The sequence below is a fragment of the Phoenix dactylifera genome, chromosome 11 (assembly GCF_051530095.1).
Source record: "Phoenix dactylifera cultivar Ajwa chromosome 11, Ajwa_hap1_PhDact_Kaust_v1.1, whole genome shotgun sequence".
NCBI classification, from domain to species: Eukaryota; Viridiplantae; Streptophyta; class Magnoliopsida; order Arecales; family Arecaceae; genus Phoenix; species Phoenix dactylifera.
This window is the reverse complement of record NC_143200.1, coordinates 8,602,384-8,625,149: the sequence shown is the minus strand read 5'-3', so window position 1 is coordinate 8,625,149 and position 22,766 is coordinate 8,602,384. Positions and strand designations below refer to the sequence as shown.

The 22,766-nt window shown below is 38.9% G+C and overlaps 1 protein-coding gene across 2 annotated transcripts; it reads left to right on the top strand.

The window, feature by feature from the left end:
* The first annotated feature begins 1,767 nt into the window (after positions 1-1,767).
* Positions 1,768-2,860, top strand: LOC148700631 (uncharacterized). 2 transcript variants are annotated; one of them, XM_088707898.1, is made up of 2 exons: positions 1,768-2,187; positions 2,266-2,860. In XM_088707898.1, exon 2 carries the CDS (start codon positions 2,273-2,275, stop codon positions 2,609-2,611), a length of 339 nt encoding a protein of 112 aa, XP_088564024.1. In that variant the 5' UTR covers positions 1,768-2,187; positions 2,266-2,272; the 3' UTR covers positions 2,612-2,860. The 2 variants fall into 2 exon arrangements, with proteins under 2 accessions (XP_088564024.1, XP_088564023.1); XM_088707897.2 differs by having other exon boundaries at positions 1,868-2,187; positions 2,262-2,860.
* Positions 2,861-22,766: the final 19,906 nt, after the last annotated feature.

Sequence of the window (22,766 nt, the reverse complement as noted above, 5' to 3'; positions counted from 1 at the left end):
TATGCAGCATAAATTGAATTTTACGAGTATCTCGGGAGGGGCAGTTGCCCTTATTTTATTGATAATCCACTCGTTTTTTATACTTATGATTTAGAATCCGTGAGGTACGTAGCTAGCGGTGATGTACCAACCCGGCCACAAGTTGTCAATTGTGCAGTAATTTTTCCTTACTATTGGCAGGAAAGTGGATTATAACAAGTTGGGAGACATTTTTTTTTTCATGAAAATTTATTTGGGATTATAACAAGTTTGTCAATTGTGCAGTAATGTTCCTCAACTGACATGTTGGTTCATGCCATGTCATAATAGGAAGTTTCGATGATGGACAATTCTTCTTCATCTCTACTCATGCTATGTATCGGACTGAAAAATAAGAGTATTATTTGTTTCTATGGTGGTTATCCGAATGAGACAGTATTCTGCAGTGCAGAAGTTGCACTATAAAGGATCTAAAGTTGTTATGTATGACTGGATGCTTGCCTCCTATCATTACTCATTTTCAATTGCCTAGATACGAAAAAAAAGTAATCCAACTTCTTTTTTCTCAACATATTTCCCCTTACAAAGGAGGCTTCAAACAAATGTATTCAACAAGTGACATTAATGCGTGCTTAACACATCATTTCTGAGATCTAAGAGCAGAGGAACTCTTAGCTGGCCCGTATCTTTCATTGAATTGGAAGTAAAGACCCATTTACTAAAGGGTGGCGAATATTTAAGAGCCATTTATTAGGATAACCAGTGTATCATTTATTCCCATTTATTTGCTTAGCTACGAACCACTGGAGTCAGCAATCCCGTTGATGAAAATTGAAATGGAAAATATAAATTTTGGGAACAAACCATTTATTAATCTAACTAGATTTTCCATCTGTGATCCAACCTCATTAAGCCTAACAGATGATTAATTAGAAAAGGTCATGTTCTAATAGCAATTGCGGAAAACGACTAAAGAGGCCGGGGCATCATCTAAATCATTGCAAGTTATACGAGAAATTAAATTAGAATCTCATATCAGGAACAATCATCCAGATAGAACATTAATAAATAGATGATGGGGGCATGTTTTCTACCATTTATTTTATATAAATTGATTTGTGAAAACTTTTTATCTAGTTAAAAAATAATTAATGCCCACTCTTTTCAAAATATCTTGCAATAAAATCATAGAACTATGTAGAATTTGGAAATTCGGAAAACTACTAATTTGCACATAATTAATGGTAGCTTGCAGACATATTATTACGTAGAAAAACTACAGTTTGATATAATTTCAGTGCGCTTTGGAATAATTTGAGCCTTAGATAGATTTGTCGAGGGACAATAGTTGTACATTGGATAGGTTAAGAATTCTTGTGATGTTTATATACTTTTAAACCAATCCACCTAAATGCTTGGGTTTTTGGATAAGACCTTAATAGGATATCCTGCCTACTCCCTTCCACTTACTAATCTACATGTATATTCTTGGAGAGATCCATCTAAAGGCATGAGTCTTTAGTTAGGATCTTAATAGGATTGTTTATGTAACTTGCAATAGTTAATAGATCAAACAGATGTGGTTTTTCTTACTAAAGTATATAGATGGAATTCAATTTATTTTGCCCTTTTCTCTCCATTGCAATTAGACGTTTTACATATCGTGAGATATTGAATTTCTGATGCCCCCTGCATGTGGGCCCTCAGTCCTACACCTCACTCCAAGCCAGCTTCAAGTAACGGGTAGTCAAGGCCTCCAATGGTATCCTCACCCCTCCCCACACGTCAAATCGTTCTTAGTTGCTTTTATGACAAATAGTAAATTATGCATGATCGTCAATTTACACTCCAACTTCCTACCCGGCCCTTCAATTCCCACCACTACCACACCCTCTCCCCTACTTAACACTATATTAGAAATGAGAGAGGGAAAACCAAATCAAAACGCAAAGAAATAAAGGATGTATTAAAGAATCCCACTTAGTTTATCTTCTTATATAATAGCATGGAAGGTGCAGCACCAGCACCTCCTCACAACTAGAAAACTATTGGCATGGTTGTATTGGTGGAGGTTCTACTTTTATCTACTCCCCACACTTAGAAGGTGGCCTCCCAGCTGGTGATCCTTGATCACCTCCTCTCACCCCTCACTGCCACCAGGCCGCCCTCGAGACACCCTCCGTTTAGTTGAATTCCCTCCGCCTGAAGGTACTTCTTCTTACGACTATTATACAAATCTTCTGTAATATATAGTTCACTATGGTGAAAACTTTTCTTGGTAGGTAGGGCAGAAATGAGCCGTAACAAAGGGAAGAGCACAAAGATGGAGCAGAAGCTGAACCTATTACCCCCACCGCCTAGGGGAAGAGGGGGGCCATCAAGCAGGGCTGTAGCTGATGGCAATAACTCCTCCAATTCATCTACAGAGTCACCGCCAAGCTCATGCGTATCGTCGGAGGGGGAGCAGAAGCAGTCGAATAGCCCGGAGGCAACATCCATGGTACTGGCTGGGTGTCCGCAGTGCCTCATGTATGTCATGCTCTCCGAGAACGACCCCAAGTGTCCCAAGTGCAAGAGCACCGTGCTCCTCGACTTCCACCATGGCGGTAACAACAAGACCAGGAAGAGCTAATTCAAGATGGCTTACTGTTTGTGCTTGCGCTACGTCCTTTTGTCTCTTAATTAAGTTCTCCGAGTCAACTCATGCCTCTTCTCTACTTGGTTTCTTTATGCTCCATTGACAGAACCCACTCCCATCCTCTCTCTCTCTCTCTCTCTCTCTCTCTCTCTCTCCCCCTCTCTCCAATGTAAACGGGCCAATCGTGCGCCCAAATTTTCATATTTGATATATATGGTAATTTCCCTCTTTCTCTCTCTCTCACTAAGCCTTCAACGTAGAATTATTAGTATGGTTCATAGGAGACGTCTTTCTACGATACATGGCGTATCATCATCATCATCATACAAACCTTTTCCCCTAGAAAACGCTGTTACTGCGAAGCAAAACTGTAAAATATCCCACATGCAAGACAGGAAGGTAGCCAGCCTCAACAAAGCGGCAAATCTTATGAATTTTGGTACGTAAATGGAAAGAAAACACTATATTAAACTTGGCATGTGATAAGTTGTGATTGGATTATTCCTGCATATAAATACTGTACAATGACAGCTGTCTGTGCACCTCAAGACATGGTGGTAGGACCGCCAATCAGGTAGATGACTGTGATTAATTAACAATATAAAAACTCTTATATCTTCTTAGAGCTTTTCCTACTTGGAGTTCTCTGCATGCGGCTCTACTCCCACCAAGAGAGAATATAATTAAGCCTCAACAAACGATATAATGTATAAAAAGCTGAAAGCAAGCTAACTTATTTGGTCTGCATGAATATTTTCTAACGTGTATATATTTGTTAGAAGGACGATTACTAAAACGGTAGGAAGGGGGCACCGGGCACACAGAGAGCGAGAGAGCGAGAGAGAGAGAGAGAGAGAGAGAGAGAGAGAGAGTAGGGTGGTTAGAGATGCATTGAAAGGGAGGACTATTTTGGATTCAAATCCCATAAAATCAAATAAAAGCATCAGTAATTGAGGCCGTTGAGAGTAATGAGACTGATTATGTCAGACGATAAATACCAACTTATGTCCACCCTCTCTTCACCTTGCCCTTTGAAGACATACAATACTAACATCGTGGAACAACTAATTGCGAAGAGCATCTCCTACTGCCATGCTTCAGTTGGTCCAACCAATTGCATTACTTCATCCCTTTCGCCAACCAATTGCATTACTTCATCCCTTTCCTAACATGTTTTTTCCTCTCTGCTTCAATTTTTCGTCTAATTAGAAATGCATATTAAGAGCCAAGTGAGGAGAATGATTGAAGTCCAAAGTTATCTTACTAATGGTTTTTCTCTCAAAACATCTTGCTAATGCTTTTGCCAAACGCAAGTCTAGTAGCATAAAAATGACACAGTAGGGAATCTATCGTGGAAGTTAGACAAATGTTACGTAACCATTTTCCACAAAGGGTCGGCTTCCCCTATATTTGTAAACACTATATACCTTAAAGTGACGAGATGGGAGCTTCATGAGGCTTGTAGAAAGATGTAAATGACGGAAAAGATTAATTCTTCTGCCACCACAAATATAGAACAGACGTAATATTTCCAAAAGTACAAACTTCATGTTAAAATGAAAATGCTAGTCTATCCCATTATGGACATCAAACTGAGCGATAACCTTTATAAAACGAAGAGGTGTCCATGAAACAAATACATTCTTGGACAAATAAAAAGAGTAGTTTAAGAATTTTAGTATGAGTTGAAGCATTTCCATTCCTCCCCGCCTCTCCCCCCCGTCTCCCTCTTTTTACAGTTTTGACAGCAAAATTACACAGCCCTGGAGTCGACAAAACCAGCAGTCAGGGAATATCATAAAGTTGTGTAGGGGATGGATGCACAAGATTCCCAGATCATCGATCCCTCATGATTGGTAACAAATGACGCCATCTAATTTGCTGCTCCATTGCCAAAGAAGTGCCAATTCTTCAAATATCTGACGAGAGGATGAACTCTCCCAATCTGAGTCGTATACTGCTTGATCCAACTGATGATTGTCTTGTAACTCTCCTCTAGCACAAAATTATTGGCCCTCAAAATGGTGGGGATCTAATTAAAATTGGACCGGGTTCTAAACTTGGACCGTTCCATTTTTCAAGTTGGGTCTGAGTTCACCCGACTCATTTAAATTTTGGTTGTTGCTAATCTTAATGTGATATCACTCTGCAACCACTTGCACTAAAAAGTCTTGAGGTATGAGCAATGAACAAATGTGTGCAACTGTATCATTTTGCTTTTGTCCTTGCCTGAATTTTGTCGAGAAGAGAACCCATTAATACATTGCAGATCAACATTTTAAGCTTTTTAAAAGTTTGCCAACAAAAAAGAAAAAAAAACGTACAATAGATAGTTTCAAAGGTAGCCAGTTTTGGAATAATTGCATACAATAATTTGATACGGTAGGAATGCATCTATCCTTGACGAAGATCTTTGCTTTCTTAGATGCTATGGGCTTTCCAAAGAGAAATAAGAAGAGGTGATCTAACTCTGCCATCATTAAGGAATTTGTACATATCGCTGGTGAGAAGCTTCAAAATGGAGTTGGATCCCTCTAAGACTACATCTGTGGTGGTTAGAGGAGGGCAACTAGTTGAGTTTGTTCTGAGTAAGCTTGGAATGTCATTGGTCTTCCAAGTTTGAACTGCCAACTTTTCTTGCCAACTTTGTATAATCTATGCCTAGACAACCAAGACATACAGAACATCTGAGTTATGGGTTCTAAAAAGAAAAACACTATTTTCACTGTGATGATTTGTTTATTCTATTGTATATAGTTTATTTTTTTACTTTGTAATTTCTGCAATGACTTCCAATGTTCTGACCTAAATCGGAACCAACCTGAACCCAATTTTTTTGGGTTGGGATCGAATTGCACATGGACTCGACCCGAATGACCCGTTGGGTCATAAATTTTAGTAATGGACCTGACCCAACCCGACCTGATCTTCTATTGAATTGGGTCTAGGTCCAACATTAGGACCCGAACAAGAAATTCGGTTGGGTCGAGGTTATTTATGACCCGGTCCGATCTAACGCACTTGCACCCCTAATGCAAATGAGTATTGCTGCTGCAATCAACGAGGAGCTAGGCCCTTTAATCATGAAATAGGCACCATCACGAGCACTACTGTTTCTTAAGAAAACTAAGGAGATGGGGCTCCCATGTGAAATGAATCATATGAGAGGCTAAAAATGCTGCAATATATATTACAGCTCATAATCATGCACAATCTTGCCTATTATAGTATATATGATATTAGATATCATAGCTACCATATATTGCATGTACAATCTTGGTATATCAGCTCAATTCAATCTCCAAAAATCATGAGATCTAATTATCACATTCAAATTTAATATTTGTATCAAATCATAAAATTTTGCTATTGTATTATACTGTATCTGGTCCCAAGTATCTTTTTTATAATCTTAAAATTTTATTGTTATATTCTACTGTATTTGGGGGCTCAACTTATATATAAACAATACAAGCAATTCAAATCATATTTTCAATACAAATTTCTCATGCTATCTGAGTCGATATTTTCATGATCAGTCAATCCCTCATTCTTGTTCTCTTATCGTCCTCTTGGTGTTTGTTTTTCTTGGTCCTTTATTCTCCATTTGATAATCATGACATTTTTTACTGTTATTTCCAATCCTAGTGTTGATATAACGTCACTAATCTTTCTCCACCACTTAGATAACCCAAGTATGGTCCCAGTCTCTTGAGTCCTTACTGAATGATAATTATCCTTGATGGAGGCATGCCATGAAGACTGCTCTCTTGGTTAAGAATAAAATTGGCTTTATTAATAGTTTGCTTGAGAAGCCTGACAAAAATTCAGTAACACTTGATGGATGGCAATGTTGCAAGACCATGATACTTTTCTGGATTTGGAATGCAGTCCAAAAAGATCTTGAGAGCAGCATAGTCTATTTTGAAACTGCAAAAGAGGCATGAGAGGATCTGGAGGAGCGCTTTTCTCATAGTAAGGTTGCACAAATTTATCGTATCAAGTGAGATATTTCAATGCATATTCAAGATCAATTTTCTGTTACTTCTAATTTTACCACATTCGAAGCATATTGGGATAAAGTCAATAATCTAGTCCACTTCCTACTTGCACCTATGGTACAATGAAGGAGTTGAACCGAATCTCTTGAGATGAAAAGATTTTTTAATTCCTTATGGGGGCTCAATGACTCCTTTTCAATCGTTCGGAGCCAAATACTTACTATAGAGTCACTATCTATAATAAGTAAAACTTTTTCTCAGATTTTGCAAAAGGAGAAATAGAAGGTACTATAAGTTAAACCGATGTAGTCTCTTGAAGGCGCTGCCATGGCTACTTCAAGTTTTGACAAGCACGATTCTAGTCACTTTGGTAACTAATGAGGAGGTCGTGGTGGTCGTGGCAGTTGAGGATGACTACACTGTGATTAGTGCTATAATTTTAGTCATATACGTGATACTTGTTGCAAATTACATGGCTACCCGAACCACTATGGAGGAGCCAAAATTCCAACTCCCAATGCAAATCACATTACAAATAGTGAAAGCCCATCTATTGTGCCCCAGCTCATGCTAGAGCAATATGTCCAGTTGTTACCCATATTAAACATCGGCAAAATGCTACTACCATCAACATGACAATTATTCCTTCCAACTCACAACTTGTGACATGAGTAATTGACACAAGTGCTTCTAACTGCATGGTCTTCGACTCTAATTTTCTTTATCACTTGAATCTTTACCAACTCGTAAATCTATTAAATTACCTATTGGAGATACAGTTCAAACAACCCAAAAAGGGACTATTAAAATGTTTTCTTCTCCCGAGTTAAAAAATATTCTTTGTGTATCTACTTTCAATTTAGGGCTCGTTTGGTTCGCGGAAAAAGAAGGAAGGAAAGTGTGGTCAACGGAAAAATAATAAGATGCCTTTTGTTTGGTTGATGTTTTTAAAGGAGAGAGATGGAAAAATTATATTTTCATGGAAATATGATTCTCACATTTCATGAAGAAGTCTTTTTCATGAGAAATATGGAAAAGCTACTTTTCCATGAGCTGAAAATCACTCAATTTTTATTTTTTTCTAAAAATACCCTTCAGCATTAAAGAGGTATTAAAGACCTAATTTTTATTAAGGGTATAATAAAAATTATACATAACTTTCTCAGAAAGTGGATGGCCAACCAAATATAAGCACTCTAAAAATCTATAACTTTTTCATGATCAACTAAATATGCCAAAAGTACTTTTTCAGGCATCCTCTTTTTAGAAATCTGCTTCTGAGGAATCATATTCCTAGAAGAAAAAATGCTTTCTGCCAACCAAATGAGCCCTTAGATTTACTATCCATTAGTAAGTTTACTAATATACATAATTGTGTCGCCATCTTTTTTTCTAACTTCTGTGTTTTTTAGGACCTATCAATGCGGAAGCTGATTGGTTTGAATAAAGAAAAGGATGGTTTTTACTACTACAAGGGTCAAGTTTCTCCTACTTCTACAACTTATTGCACCTAGTTGAGCCTTTGGCATAATTGTTTGGGTCATCCGTCGACTCCAAGATTAAATATTTTAGCCAAAGATATTTCTTTTTCTTTCTCTATTTTTCAAAATAAAATAGATTCTTGTACTATTTGTCCTCAAGACAAACAAAATAGAACTCCTTTTCCTACAAGTACTTCTATTATTTTCTTCATTTTTGAACTTATTCATATCGATATTTGCAGAGGTTTTTCTATTCCATCTCATAGTGGGCACGTTATTTTTTTTTCAATTGTGGATAACTTTTTTACATTGTACATGGATTTTTCTCATGCAATTCAAATATGAAACATTTTATTTGCTTAAGAAATTTATTGCTCCCATAGACAACCAATTTTCTCATAAAATTAAAATGGTTAGAAGTGATAATGCGTAGAATTCATGGATCATCAATATAATTGTAAACTTATCTTGATTCTTTAGAAATTATTTATCAAGCATCTTGTATTAGCATGCCACAGCAAAATAGTGTAGTTGAGCGCAAACATAGATACCTCTTTGAAGTTATCCGAGTATTACGTTTTCAAGTCAACCTACCAATCTAATTTTGGGGTGCATGTGTTTTAACTGCTGCTTATCTTATTAACAAACTTTCTTCTCCTATTTTAAGTGGTAAAACTTCTCATGAAATTCTTTTTAATAAAAAACCCTCTTACCACCATGTCTTTATTTTGTTCATATGTAAGCCAAAAAAAAATTTGGACCTCGTACACATAATTACATTTTTGTAGGATATCCCTATGACCAAAAAGGCTACCACGTGTATAACCTATTTGAGAAAAAAATATTCACTAGTAGGGATGCCATTTTTCATAAATCAGTTTTTTCATTTACCAACACATCTCACATTTTTCTTTCTTTCCAATCACCTATTCTTCCTTACATTACTGATAATGGTAATGAACCCATCCTCTCTACTCCTTTAATTGATCTGCCCTCTTCACCTACTCGGCTTTCTTCTACTTCTAATCAAGATTCCATCAAGATTTTCAGTGCTCTCAAGTTTCATCCTTTTCTTGCCCGAACTAAAATAACCTCGTGACAGGTACTCAGTATCCACTTCAAAATTATCTTTTCTTTGATAAATTTTTTAGCTCTTACCGTACTTTTCTAGCTTCTATTTTTTCTTCTTAGGAACCCAAGTCTTTTTCCTTAGCAATGAAATATGCTTACTAGTGTGATGTTATTACCAATTAAATTAAGGCCTTACAGTTTAAGTACACTTGGACCGTGATGCTACTTCCACCAGGCAAATATGCTATCAAATGCAAATGGGTATATAAGATCAAATACAAGTCCAATGGTAGTATTAAATGGTATAAAGCAAGGCTTCTTGTTAAAGGCTATACTCAATTTGAAGGCCCAGATTACCATAAAACATTCACTTCTTTTGCCAAATGGTCACAGTTTGCAGTCTTATTACTATTGCAACCACCAAACAATAGCATCTGTACTAGCTTAATATCAATAATGCCTTCCACCATGGTGATTTACATGAAGAAGTTTACATGCAACTGCCGTCAGTTTTTTTTCGAAGGGAAGAGAAAGAAGAACAATTAGTCTGTCGCCTCAATAAATCCTTATATAGTCTTAGACAAGCCTTCCATAATTGGTTTTGCAAATTCTCCATTGTACTACTTCAGGCTGGTTTCACTCAATCAGTTGCCAAGTATTTACTCTTTATCCTCAAATTTACGAGAAAAATCACAATTGTGCTTGTTTATGTTGATGATATACTCATTACTGGCAGTGATCCTTCTTTCATTGCTTCCACTAAATCTTTTCTCCAAGATCAATTTTAAATTAAAGATCTTGGCACACTTAAATACTTCTTAGGCATTGAAGTTGCATGCTCCAGTAAAGATATTTTTCTCTTTCAACAGAAATATGTTTTAGATATTTTTAAAGATGCAGTTATTCTAGGTGCTGACTAGCACACACCTCAATGGAGAAAAAATTAAAGTTATCACTAGATTTGGTAGAACCTTTGTATGATCTTCGACCATAGAAATGCTTGATAGTTCATTTGATATATCTCACAATCACTCATCCAAATATTATCTTTATTGTCAATTTTCTTAGTTAGTTTATGCAGACACCACACCAATCTCATATGGATGCTGCTCTTCGAGTCTTAAAATATCTCAAATCACGCTCTAACTTTGGTATCCTCATGCCTGCTTTGAACAACTTTCATCTCATTGCTTATTGTGATGTTGATTGGGCGACTTGTTCTACTACTTGTTATTCCGTTATAGGTTAGTACAGCTTTCTTGGTGATAGTCCTATCTCATGACGTACAAAGAGATAAAGTACTTTCTCTTACTCTACTACTAAAACTGAGCATCGATCAATGGCCTCTACCACTTGTGAATTCGTCTAGCTTCAAAACTATACTCTCTGACTTGGCTATTCACCACCCTCAACTTATATCTCTCTATTGTAATAACCAAGCAGCACTTCATATTATTACCAACCTGTATTCTATAAGCAAACAAAACACATCGAGATAGATTGTCATGCTGTTTAGAAAAACTACAAGCACACACAATCTATACCAAGTTTCTTCGAAGTGATGACCGACGTACTGATATTTTTACCAAAAAATTGGGTCATGATCATTTTTTTTTTCTATGCAAGTTTGATATTACAGATCTACACACACCAACTTGAGGAAGAGCATTATAGCTCAGAATCATGCATAATCTTACCTATTATAGTATATACGATATTGAACATCACAGCTGCCACATATTGCATGCACAATCTTGGTATATCAGTTAATTCAATCTCCAAAAATTATAGGATCTGATTTTCATATTCGAATTTAGTATTTGTATGAAATTATAGGATTTTGTTTTTGTATTATACTATATCTAGTCCCTAGTATCTTTTTCATAATCATGAAAATTTATTATTATATTCTACTAATCTCGAGGCTCAATATGTATATAAAGCATATCAGTACTATCAACAGTATAAGCAATTCAAATCATTTTTTTAATACAAATTTCTCAATATAGAACCCTAAGTTTTCCTTACTATCAAAGATCTATCAATGGTGTAAGAGTGGTTGAATTCATCTACTTGGGTGGTTGCTTTCAGTAAAACCATTTTGGGGCTTGACATGATGTTCTTAAAAATATGAGAATTTCAAGCTCTCTATATATGATAAGCTATATACAACATTACAGTAGCATAGTTGGGACGAATGCCTTGTTGCAAATCTTGCTTGAATCCCTATAAAAATGTCTCTAGGGAAAGAATGGGAAAAAGTACGTCATTAGGAACAACCAATATCTACCACACGTAAGTAGCTTTTGGACGTTAAAGGACATGGTCTATTATCTCTATAGTTTCCAGGCAGTAGTCACAAAGTCACAATAGGGTGACACCCTCGCATCTCTGCGAGCCATGCCACTTTCCAAAAGAACAATGCCTCTCTTGATTGTATCCTTGCTCTCCATACCCATGCCACATCCCTGCACAAAAGGGGACCATGCTGACAGGGCTTATACAGATATCTGACTACAACTTTTAAAAATGGACAATACCAAACCATTCCACCCAAGCTTGTCATGTGCCCCAAGGGTCAGTAAGAAAAGAGATAGAATTCTATGCACTAAGTCTTCCCCAAAAACCTAGTTTATACAAGCTGCATCCTGCCTCCTTTATCAATGATGAGATCCTTCAAATTCCCCAAGACAATATGCAAAGTAGGGGAATAGCATGAACAGAGCTGCAAGATTCATACATCATTAATTATGCTGATGGAGCTACCATCCCTAACGTTCCATCTCACACCTAACATCATCAATGAAGCACTCAAGCACATAGCCATATAAATAAACTATTTGTTATTTTTTTTGTGTCTTTTATTACAATAGTCAGATTGGGTTTTAATCTAAAGGTTGTAGGATAGCACAAGTTCATTTGGGGTTTTATTTTATTTACACGAAAACAAATTGTAAGCCATATTTTTGCTTCTTCCAAGGTTGAGAGGAGTGTACAACTGTTGTAGAGCTTGTGTTTGGGATTAAATATAAGCAAGAATTTTCTTCATATATTTTTCTCAATTTTTCTTATGGTGAAGAAGGTGCACACTCCATGGACGTAGTTAGATCTTTGCCAAACCACATAAAATTCTGTGTTCTTTTGTGGTTACTTTGATAATTTTTTCTTATTATTTTGCTGAAAGCAAAATTCGACAAGCAGTATCAAAGTTCCATACTCAGCTAGGGATAACTAGAATCAAATCTGTAATATTCAAATCGAAGATTTAAATTTTTAGAGGGTTGTGAAGCTTGGAATGGACTCTGCGGTTGTTTCATGAAAGATTTTATTGAAAGTGCAAGTTTCTTACATCTCTCTTTCTTCTAAGACTCCTCTAGGGTCGACTCGTCTGATCCAAGTGTCGCCTCATGAAAGCATAGATTTGTATTGCTCTCTGTGTGTCTTATAAGACTTAGGCTCGATTCTTCTGATCTAGGGGTCGACTTATGAAAGCATGCCAGTCTTTGTTCGTGTGCCAGGGCTGACACGTGTATTTCTTAGGGTTAAATCTTGAAACTACCTAAAGTTGAAGTTTTCTATCTTTGCCTATGGACGTTCAGGGATCAGTTTGTAGTGTTCTTGGGGTTGGCTCTTCTTGTGTAGAGCTTTTAAAAATTTGCGTTTCACTCTTTTATATTTGGAGTTATAGATGGATATTTTCTTAGTTTTCTGTGAGCATTCTAGTACACTCCAAGTAAGTGATTAGTAAACTTTTCACTCAAATTTTTTGTATTATCAAAATCAAACATTTTAGGTCAACATCTAGGTATCCAAGAATCCAAAATTTCCTACTTTCAATAAAGCAATCTACTATGACATGATATACAACCAGCCAATCTATCTAGAGAATGTCATCCAATTGTTCATCTCTAAACTAATAAATCTACCTTTATCTCTCTACCTTCCCACTCTCAAGATGCAAGGATTTAATCAAGTGACATGCTTACTCAAGTTAAGGATGTAAAAGAAAAAAAAAATATTATTTTCTAATGGTATAAGTAATATCCCATCATTTTTTCTAACAAAACTTGTAGGTATGAATGAATTGGTAATAAGCATAACTAAATGCTACCCTAATTACCAGATGCTCATAACCTTTAAATTGCAATCTATCTGGGATCAAGCTAAACATATATCCTTTATAACAAACACTTAGCATGCATAGCAAGAAAAAGGATGTAAGGAGTTAGTTTAGTACGTATCACCTTCGAGTTAGAAGTCTAGACATACTATTGGGTGAGTGCATAGACTCACCCCTTGATCCTAGACCTCTATTGTCTCCCTCATTGTTGTTGTCTATCTTGAGTTGCTCGATTTGCCAGAACTTTCTGCGGGGACCAAGGTACTTGTCTCATCTGCTGTTCCTTCTTATTAGGACAAACAACTATCTTGTGGCCTTATTGACCACATAGGAAGCAACCTCCAGTGAGCTGTATGCACTCTTCTAGATAATGAGATCCACTACATAACTAACAGAATGTCGTCCTAAGAATGCTTTCTACCTCCCACAGCAGGGTTCAATCTCTTGGTCTTTAACTCAGAGTGTCTACTAGTTTGACTCTAAGAATCATTTGGCCAGGCTGATGGGGACATTAGAACCCTTCGTCCAGATGATCCTGAGCCCCCGGATTGGGTCCATTTGAGTTCGAGTCAATTTCTTTTATTGCATTATTTACTTTTGTCTTAGTCGAGTTAATTTGGTTCATTATTTTGTTATTAGACTGGTCAATTGGGTCAATATGTAAGGTCTATATAAAGACCACCCCTCTCATATATGAGGGAACTGATGATTGAATGAAAAAATCCTAGCCTTTTCTTGTTCTTCTTCTTCCTCCTCCTCCCTTTCTCTTCTTCCTGCGTCTCTATAACCTCTTCTTCCTTCTCCCTCCCTTGTTCTTCCTTCTCCTCTTCTTCTGCACTTGTGCTACATCAACTTGGTATCAGAGCCTCGGTTTTGCCCCTGCCGCCAAAGCCACGATCCAGTCCTTCGTCTTTCCTCTCTCTCGGTCTTCACGCAAAAGAACAGAGAGGAAAACCCCCTCATCTGTTTTCCAGAGGAGAAAGGCCCGACACCCCTCGCAGGCCCGCCTTTCCACTGCTCCCGCTGTTCCCTTGCCCGCTCGTGGCCGCCCCACCCGAAAGAGGGCACGCTCGCCGCCGATTCACCACCGGAGACCACCGCGACCCACGGAGACCTGCCTCCCCTGGTCCGACGGAAAGCCCTTTCGGCCACGACCTGCCACTACCGTCTGTAGCCGGATACGGGAGAGGAAGGCCGCCACACCACCCTGCTCACCTCCGCCATGCAGTACCCCTCGCCGTGCTCCACCTCCTCTGTCTCACCGCCAGCCCCCGCTTCCCCTTCCACTGAGCACCACCAGGATGTGCCCATCCCCCGTTAGCAACACCGCCAAGGATTCCAACCACGCGGTCCACAGTCGGCCAGAGAAGACCCCTCGCGCCACCGGCCGCCGCCCGTCACCGCGGACCACGGAATCGCAGCCGAGATCACCGCCCTCTGCCACGGCCATCGGAGCCCTGCCCCGCCCCGCAGCTGCCGCCGCAAGGGTCGGAGAGCCCTCCCGAACTGTCGGGAGGTTTAAAGTTGTTTAACGGGTAAGCTTCACACCCGTTAGCCCACAACCCGATAATCTGGGTCCACAAAAAAAAAAAAAACCGTGCACGTGAACTGCACGTGCTGACGGTAACGGGTATCGGAGCGGGTTGCGTCTGAAAATCCGAATCCGATAACCCGAACCCGAAAAGGTTCCAAAAAAAAAAGAAAAAAAAGAAAGGGTACCTGTTCATTTTCCCCGATCATCTGCCGGCCGCTGTTGTCGTCGCCCCGCCGCCGCTGCCATCGTCGTGGCTCCTCCGCCGCCGTCTTCGCCGAACCGTCGAGGTGCCGCCGCTCCCTCACGGTGTTTCCCCGTCGCCGAGCGCCATCGCCTCCGAGCCCCTCCTTCTCCTCCGTCGTCCACCGCCCGAGCCGACGCCACCATCCCGCCGGGGCCTGAGCCGACGCCGACGCCGCCGACCTCCTCGTACATCCCCTCCCATTTTCTTCACCACCGGCCGACTCCACAGGCCGCACGCCGCCCTCTCCTCCTCACAGCCCGACTGCCCCGCCGTGTACCTTTCCCCATCTTTTGCATCACTGCCGCACCCCTCCACCACTCACCACCGCCTCCTCACCCACAGCTCGCCGCCCTCCCTTTCCCCTCATCCCTTTTCTTCTTCGGCCACTGCAACTCACCCGAGCACCTCTCCATCGACCCCCAGACAGGCCTTTTTTGGGCCGGGCCACCCACTGCCTTCTCACAGGCCCAAGCCAGTAGGCCCTCACTATAGAGGCCTGATCCCATCTCATAAACTCAGCAGGTCCACTCTCCTTCATTTTACAAGCCCAGCAGACTAGCCAAGGTGCTGTGATCAGATCCAAATAGAAGCCAATTGAATCCAATTGAAAAGGTCCATCAGCTGCAACCACGCACCGATCGTCGCCCCAGCCCACGAGCATACATTCTGGTCGCCTACTTCACGACAGGTAATAAGGTTTTTACTTTTCTTGGGCTTGTTCATTTAATTATGTTCTAATTCTCTTGCATGATAGCCATATTCTTGAAAATTTATATTGTTGTCCAAATTCAGAACATTAAACCTTTCACTTTCGAACCCGCCCTATTACCCATTAAATCTTGATATTAAATTAGCACACCTTAGTAACAGGACGTTTCTCAACATTATTCGTTCAAATTACTTTAGGATCAGAACAACTGAACTACTTGATTGCAATCTAATTTCTTAAATTGAATAATCTTAATTTTTAATTCTGAATAACTGAAGTAAAAAATCAGCAACATTTAAACTTTAAGTTATTCTTGTGAAGACTTGCTGATCTCTGAAATCATAATAGATTGCATTAGTAGGTTGTCCTGCATCAAATCTGGTCCAGCATCATACTTATAAGGGTTTCATTAGTGACATTGCATTTCACATCATCACCCAGTGTCATCATTGCAAGCAAACCTGTGGTGATATGGAGCACTATCTCAATCAACCTCAAACCCCTGTAGCCACCATGAATTCCGACAATTTGAGGTCTCTCCTAGAACAGATCGTTGCCATGCGGGCTGGATACAAGGAATTCAAACAAGAGATCCGTGAGCTCATGCAAAATTCTAGGACCCCTACACCGTCAACCCCTATTGCAGCCCAACCTAAAATCGGTTTGGTTGCACCACCTGTAATCCTTCCCCATTTTCTTGGGCACCAAACCCAATGCTCAAGGTGTCAACAATTCGACCACATAGCATCCCAATGTTCCATTAGGACCTACCTGACTACTGAACCAGAAGTTAGGAGCCAAGAGGTCGAATATGTCGAAGAAGTCTACGAACCAAATATAGAAGACTATGAAGAAGACTTTACAGACGAACCTATAGAATTAGATTTTGTCCAAAATGATTCCTAAAGGGAGACTATTGATCTAAGTACAACCAAGCCACTTCACATCACTACTGTGGAAGAAGTAGTGACAGATATTGAGAGCCAGTCACTTGAATTGGCACTTGTAGCTAAAGATACCCATGTGGAGTCCAATCTTAAACATTCCCCTATAGTAGTTTTCTTTCTAGAGGAGTTTAATGATGTAGTCCCTGATGATCTTCCGGATGCATTTTCTCCGATGCATGATATCCAACACGCAATTGATCTAGTTCCCGGAGTATTTCTGCCCAACCTTCCACATCATAGGCTCAACCCAAATGCATATACTAGGACCTGGGATTTAATATTACCGACAATTGAGTTTGCATATAATAGTTCGGTTCATAAATCCATAGGCATGAATCCATTCGAAGTGATGCATGATTACAAACCTAGGCAACCCAAAGATCTATTTTTCATGTCTCATCAGTATAGAGTCTTTGAGTCTGCACAATCAATTGCATCACATCCACATTCATTGCATCAAGAAATCAGCAATTGTAGTCACTTTAATAACTTAAAATATAAATCTCTTGCTGACTTACACAGACGTTATAAAGAGTTAAGTGAAAGAGATTACGTCATGATAAGAATTAGGCTTGAACGACTTTCTTCGGAAACGTTTAAGAAATTGCAAACTTGTAGTGCGAAACCGTTCAAAATCTTAAAGAAAATCAGTTCGAAAACATATGTTGTGGATCTTCCTAATGACTACGGGATTAGTGCGACATTTAATATTGAAGTTCTAGTCTCATACAAAAAGACAATATTCATGCCTTTTGACCTCTTTATTGATATACCTGCCCATGTTGGACACCCTGACCTATTACCTGCTATTGAGCCACCACCTTCCAAATTTCATGCATGCAGAGAACAAATAAAACATATATTGGATGAGCAGGTTATTTCAACCAGGAACGATGGTTACCAACGTTACCTTGTTCGATGGAAAGTTCGACCAAAGTCTGACGTGACATGGATTTTCAGAGCCCAGTTGTAGTGTCTTGACGCCGATCTTCTAGAGCAGTACGACAGCCGGCCAGACCTGTACTCGACGGGGTCGAGTTTTTCTCATCCGGGAGGAGTTGATGGGGACATTAGAGCCCTTCGTCCAGATGATCCTGAGCCCCCGGATTGAGTCAGACCCGGATTGGGTCTATTTGAGTCCGAGTCATTTTTTTTATTGCATTATTTACTTTTATCTTAGTCGAGTTAATTTGGTTCATTATTTTGTTATTAGACTGGTCAATTGGGTTTATGTAATTGGGTCAATATGTAAGGTCTATATAAAGACCACCCCTCTCATGTATGAGGAAACTGATGATTGAATGAAAAAATTCTAGCCCTTTCTTGTTCTTCTTCTTCCTCCTCCTCCCTTTCTCTTCTTCCTACGTCTCTATAACCTCTTCTTCCTTCTCCCTCCCTTGTTCTTCCTTCTTCTCCTCTTCTTCTGCACTTGTGCTACATCACAGGCCCTTTTCTTTAAATTTTTCTCTCTTTCAGCTTGAACATCATTAAAACCTCACTGGTCATATCACAAGGGCTTTACTAATGACTTCTTTATATGTGGGTAGTTCAAATGCTATCCCCTGTTGAATCCTACTCCTAAGTCCATTTTCAAATATTTAGGCCCGATCGCTCTCCGCTGATATCAATACTGGAGCATATCTTGATATTTCTTCAAACTTTACTGCATATTAGGCAACTATCATATTGCCTTGCTCCAATTAATCGAACTTCTAGAATTTTTGAAAATGGATACTCGAGGACAAATACTTCTTGTAAAAGACCACTTTAAATCCTTCCCAAGTAAAGGGTGCATCATCTAGCCCTATCATTCCTTTCTCTATCGTCTACCAATCAGTTGCCTCCCCTTGTAGCATGAAGATGGCATGGGTGACCTTCTCCTCAATAGGATATCTCAAGGTCTAGAAAAATCTCTCTATCTCTTTTAACCAACTTTCAACTTCTATGGGATCAGAAGTACCCTTGAATGCTAGTGGTGCATACCGTTTGAAGTCTATCAAATTGATTAGATAATCCTATTGGGTTCCAATACCCTATTATTGTTGCTGGTGTTGTTGCAATTGCTCTTGAAATAGCATCTACTATTGCTGCAATTGATGCTGGTGCTACATAAATTGTTGTTGTTGTTGTTGTTGCTACTGTTGCATCTCTATCATCCTCATCATATCTATTCTAGCAGCAGTTGGTCGTTGCATTACTACTTTCATCAGCCAGGAGGTGCTAACTTGTTCAATAAGCCAAATTTCATGGTACCAGGAGTTCCCATATTCAGAGTATTACTAGTAGTGTCATTAGGGTGCTCTTATTGATGTGCATTACTAGCCAGCGAGGGTGAGGCAACTTCATGCTGATCAAAGGGATCCAAGCATTAGATCCTTTAGCAAATTGTATAGGCTTCCTAGCATGCCCACATCCATACCATCGCACCATTTCAACCTACATATATCATTATCAACATTCACAAATTACTTTAGTCTCAATGACTTATATATCACAAATATGCCTCATACTCATGGCAATGATTTTAGTTTGCCCAACCTAAAGATCTTTCTACATATACTATCCTTGAACTTAAACCCTAGGATCCTAAACCTTAAGCTTCGATGCCACTTTTGTCACACCCTAGACCCATCAGCCATGTTGGCTATATGGCATGGCTGCATTAGAATCCTGCAAGTTTGGGAAAAAACTGCAATAGAAGATATGAGCTTTATAACCCAGTAAGAATCCTCCACGCACCCACACCAGCATGAATATAAAAATATTTTTTAGCAAATATATAGCTAATAGAGAAATAATAAGATATACCCATCGATAATTTGATAATTGAATAATGCTTAATAGATCCAGTGTTTATACTTATAAAACATGCATATAAGCTACACCAATATACACATCAAGTTTTAACCTTAGAAACTCAGTTATATACATATCACCATAATTGGAGTCTCGAGATATATATCATATATTGCCATAATTTTGTATAAACATGTCATATATCATCCAAATAGAAATTCTATTCAACAATAATTTAGTGAGATTACTTATCATTGACTAGTTAACACAGTTTAGATCTTGACAACATTATCGTTTCTAGCATTTGACTAGTCCTGCCCATACTCCAACCTGTGGCAGTCATACACACCATGTTTTTGCATGTGGTTAGCAACCATAATATCGCATTTCAGCCCACAGCTTATACGATATATACTATGTTTCACATGTGCCGGCTAGTCAAGCTGCCTTCTTTTCCCCGATATTATTGTTATGCAAAATTTAATTAAACATAGTTTATCATCTTGATTTGATTTCAGCATTAGACTATTCACAACCATGCTCTAGCTCGTGGCAAGCCAAATTCATGCCATGTTTCCACCCATGGCTAGTAGCCACAAAATTATATCTCAACCCATTTCTGATACACCACATTTCACATATAGCCGACTAGTCCAAATGCCCCCCCTTTTCCTCTGCTCTTACCATTATGCAAAATTCAGTTAAATTATATCACAACTATGGTTTTGTGTAGTTCATTATATGAAATTGACTTTCCAGTATTAGATTAGTTACAATGAAACTCCAACTCGTGGTAAGCCAAACGTAATGTTGCACATTAGCCCAAGACTAACACAATACATATACCACATTTCTAGTATGACTGACCAATCCAGATGCCGCACATGCCCATCATACAATTATGTCAAATTCATGATTTTTCTTACTCCAAATGATTTCTATTTAAGCATTAGTTAATAAGTTTCATCCAAAGGTAGACTAAGTAATATCATAATCACGCAACATCAAATTATCAACATGTAATATACATACCAATATAAAAAAAATACCTACACTCATACAGGATACATCTATGCAAAATTTTCCACAATCAGGTAAATGATTGTGTTGAGAAATTCTTACTTCTACTTACGACAAACTCCACATACCAACTATCTGCCCACACCTTGATTTACGTACTAGAGTACTGACAAACTTGCACGATGTTTTCCCATCCTAAGGATTGTTTTCCAATAGAACCTAAAATAAAAAAAACACATAAAAGTAGAAATCAACCGTCTAGAACTCTCTACTGGGACTCACCGAGGGTCTACCATCGAGTCCCCTAATCCCCCTTCCACTGATCTTTTGGTCCAACTAGAGAGAGAGAAGAGGGAGAAAAGAAGAATGTAAGGGAAAAGAGAAAGAGAAAAAAGCAAAAGGTGGAGAGAGGAGTTGTTTAAAGTTGTTGGCTTTTTAGCTTTGAAGCTCTGAATTGTGCTGAATGCTTTCTCCCTCTCTTTCTCAAAATAGAGGAAAGCATGGGAGGCTCCATCCAGATGGCAGCGGCCAAGGGTGGCTCTGTCCAGGTGGCGGTGGCCAAGGGCAACTCTTGGCTGCAGCATCACTGGTGATAGTGGTCGGCTAGCGAAGGAAAAATGGGAGAACAAGAGAAAAATGGAGGATTTCAACTTCAGTTCGAGAAAAGCTAATTAACAGGCGACCATTGGCTCTCCATGAGGCCTCATAGTACTTTAGGAAGCATTGAAGGTGGTCCCAAATCAACGGCGGTGGTGGAAGGAAAAATAGCGGAAAGAATTTCAAAATAGGAGAAACTCTATTTCAAAAGAAATCTAACAACTTGTCGGTCTAAATCTGAGCGACAATGATAACTTAGGAACTGAAAAAGAGAGGAGAAGAAGAATGAGTGGTCCTTACCTCATCTTTGGCGATGTATCAATGGTAGTTGAGTGAGACCTCCTATTATAAAGATTGAAGGGATTCTTGGCGAAAAGCTCAAAATTGGATTTTTTTTTTTTTTTTTTTTGATGGTGGAGTGTCTAGGGGAAGATGGGTGATATACAGAAATTTTTCCAGGGTTTTGCTGGAGTCCAGCATGTCCTAGAGTTTCTTTTCCCATTGGGATGTTGGAATTTGTATCCTAAATGTCAATCGTCAGCATATTGATGATTGAATTTTGTAAATGAATTGACAAATTAATAAAGTGTTATTTGGCATTATTCATCATTTCATCTTCAAATGAACTCTTATATGATGAAGTCCTTAGGACTTATGTTATGATAAAGGAGGATTTATCTTTGAGTCCTTAAACTTGTTTGCGACGAAATGATATGTTGTTACTAGGACGACAACATTATCGAGATTAGGTCGTTGTGTGACATATACGTTGGTTGTCCTCTTAACCAAGGAGTGTGGAGACACTGGTATGCCACACAAGTGAAGTGTAGAAGTACATTTCACTAAACATGACCAATTCCGGAACGCTCTACTGTCGAGAGATGTTCCGAGTGGATATGGGTATAAGTTTGGCCCTCTGACCTGAGACCGCAACCTGTGACTAGCAAGCAACTCACTGTACTTTGGTACCGGACTACCTGAATTTCTAATTCAGTGACGGAAGGTCACTGGGTGCAGTCAAGTACTTGCGTAGTCAGTTGTGAGTCAAGATGGAATTGACCCCTCCTGAAAACAGGAGATAATGTCTTGTGATTAATTTAGCAAAACCTTGGCCAGGGTAATCCCAGTGAGGAGTCACGGGATATGTAAAGTTAATCACATAATGGATGTACTAATTATAGGATTGACAGTGAGCTCTAAGTCATCCTGGCATTAGGAGTCAAAGGGATTGAATTATACAGTAACCATAGTTCAGGGTTCCAGAATATTTGCTTCGCATATATTCGACCTATCCGGACGTCGGATACCATTGCTAGATGGTCACATCGATTAGTGTAGAAAATTGTTCCTATACTACCAGCTTAGGTTCGAACCTATGAGGTCACACGCATAGAAGATTCCTGATTGATCAAGAAAGCTGGTGAATGATTAAGAATCATTCAGGGGTAATTTGGTCAATTTGATTGGCAAATTATCTTATAAAATAATTAAAGTAATTATTGAAGGATTAATTAGTAATTAAGTTACTAATAAACTCAATTTGATTGAGTAATTGTGCTAAGGATGAGCCAAATTGAATTAGATTCAAGTTTGGGCTCAATCAGGGTTTTGACCTGATTGGATTAGGTC

What these genes read in the sequence shown, in the direction of transcription:
- LOC148700631 (XM_088707898.1), top strand. Translation starts at nt 2,273, where the DNA reads ATGAGCCGTAACAAAGGGAAGAGCACAAAGATGGAGCAGAAGCTGAAC.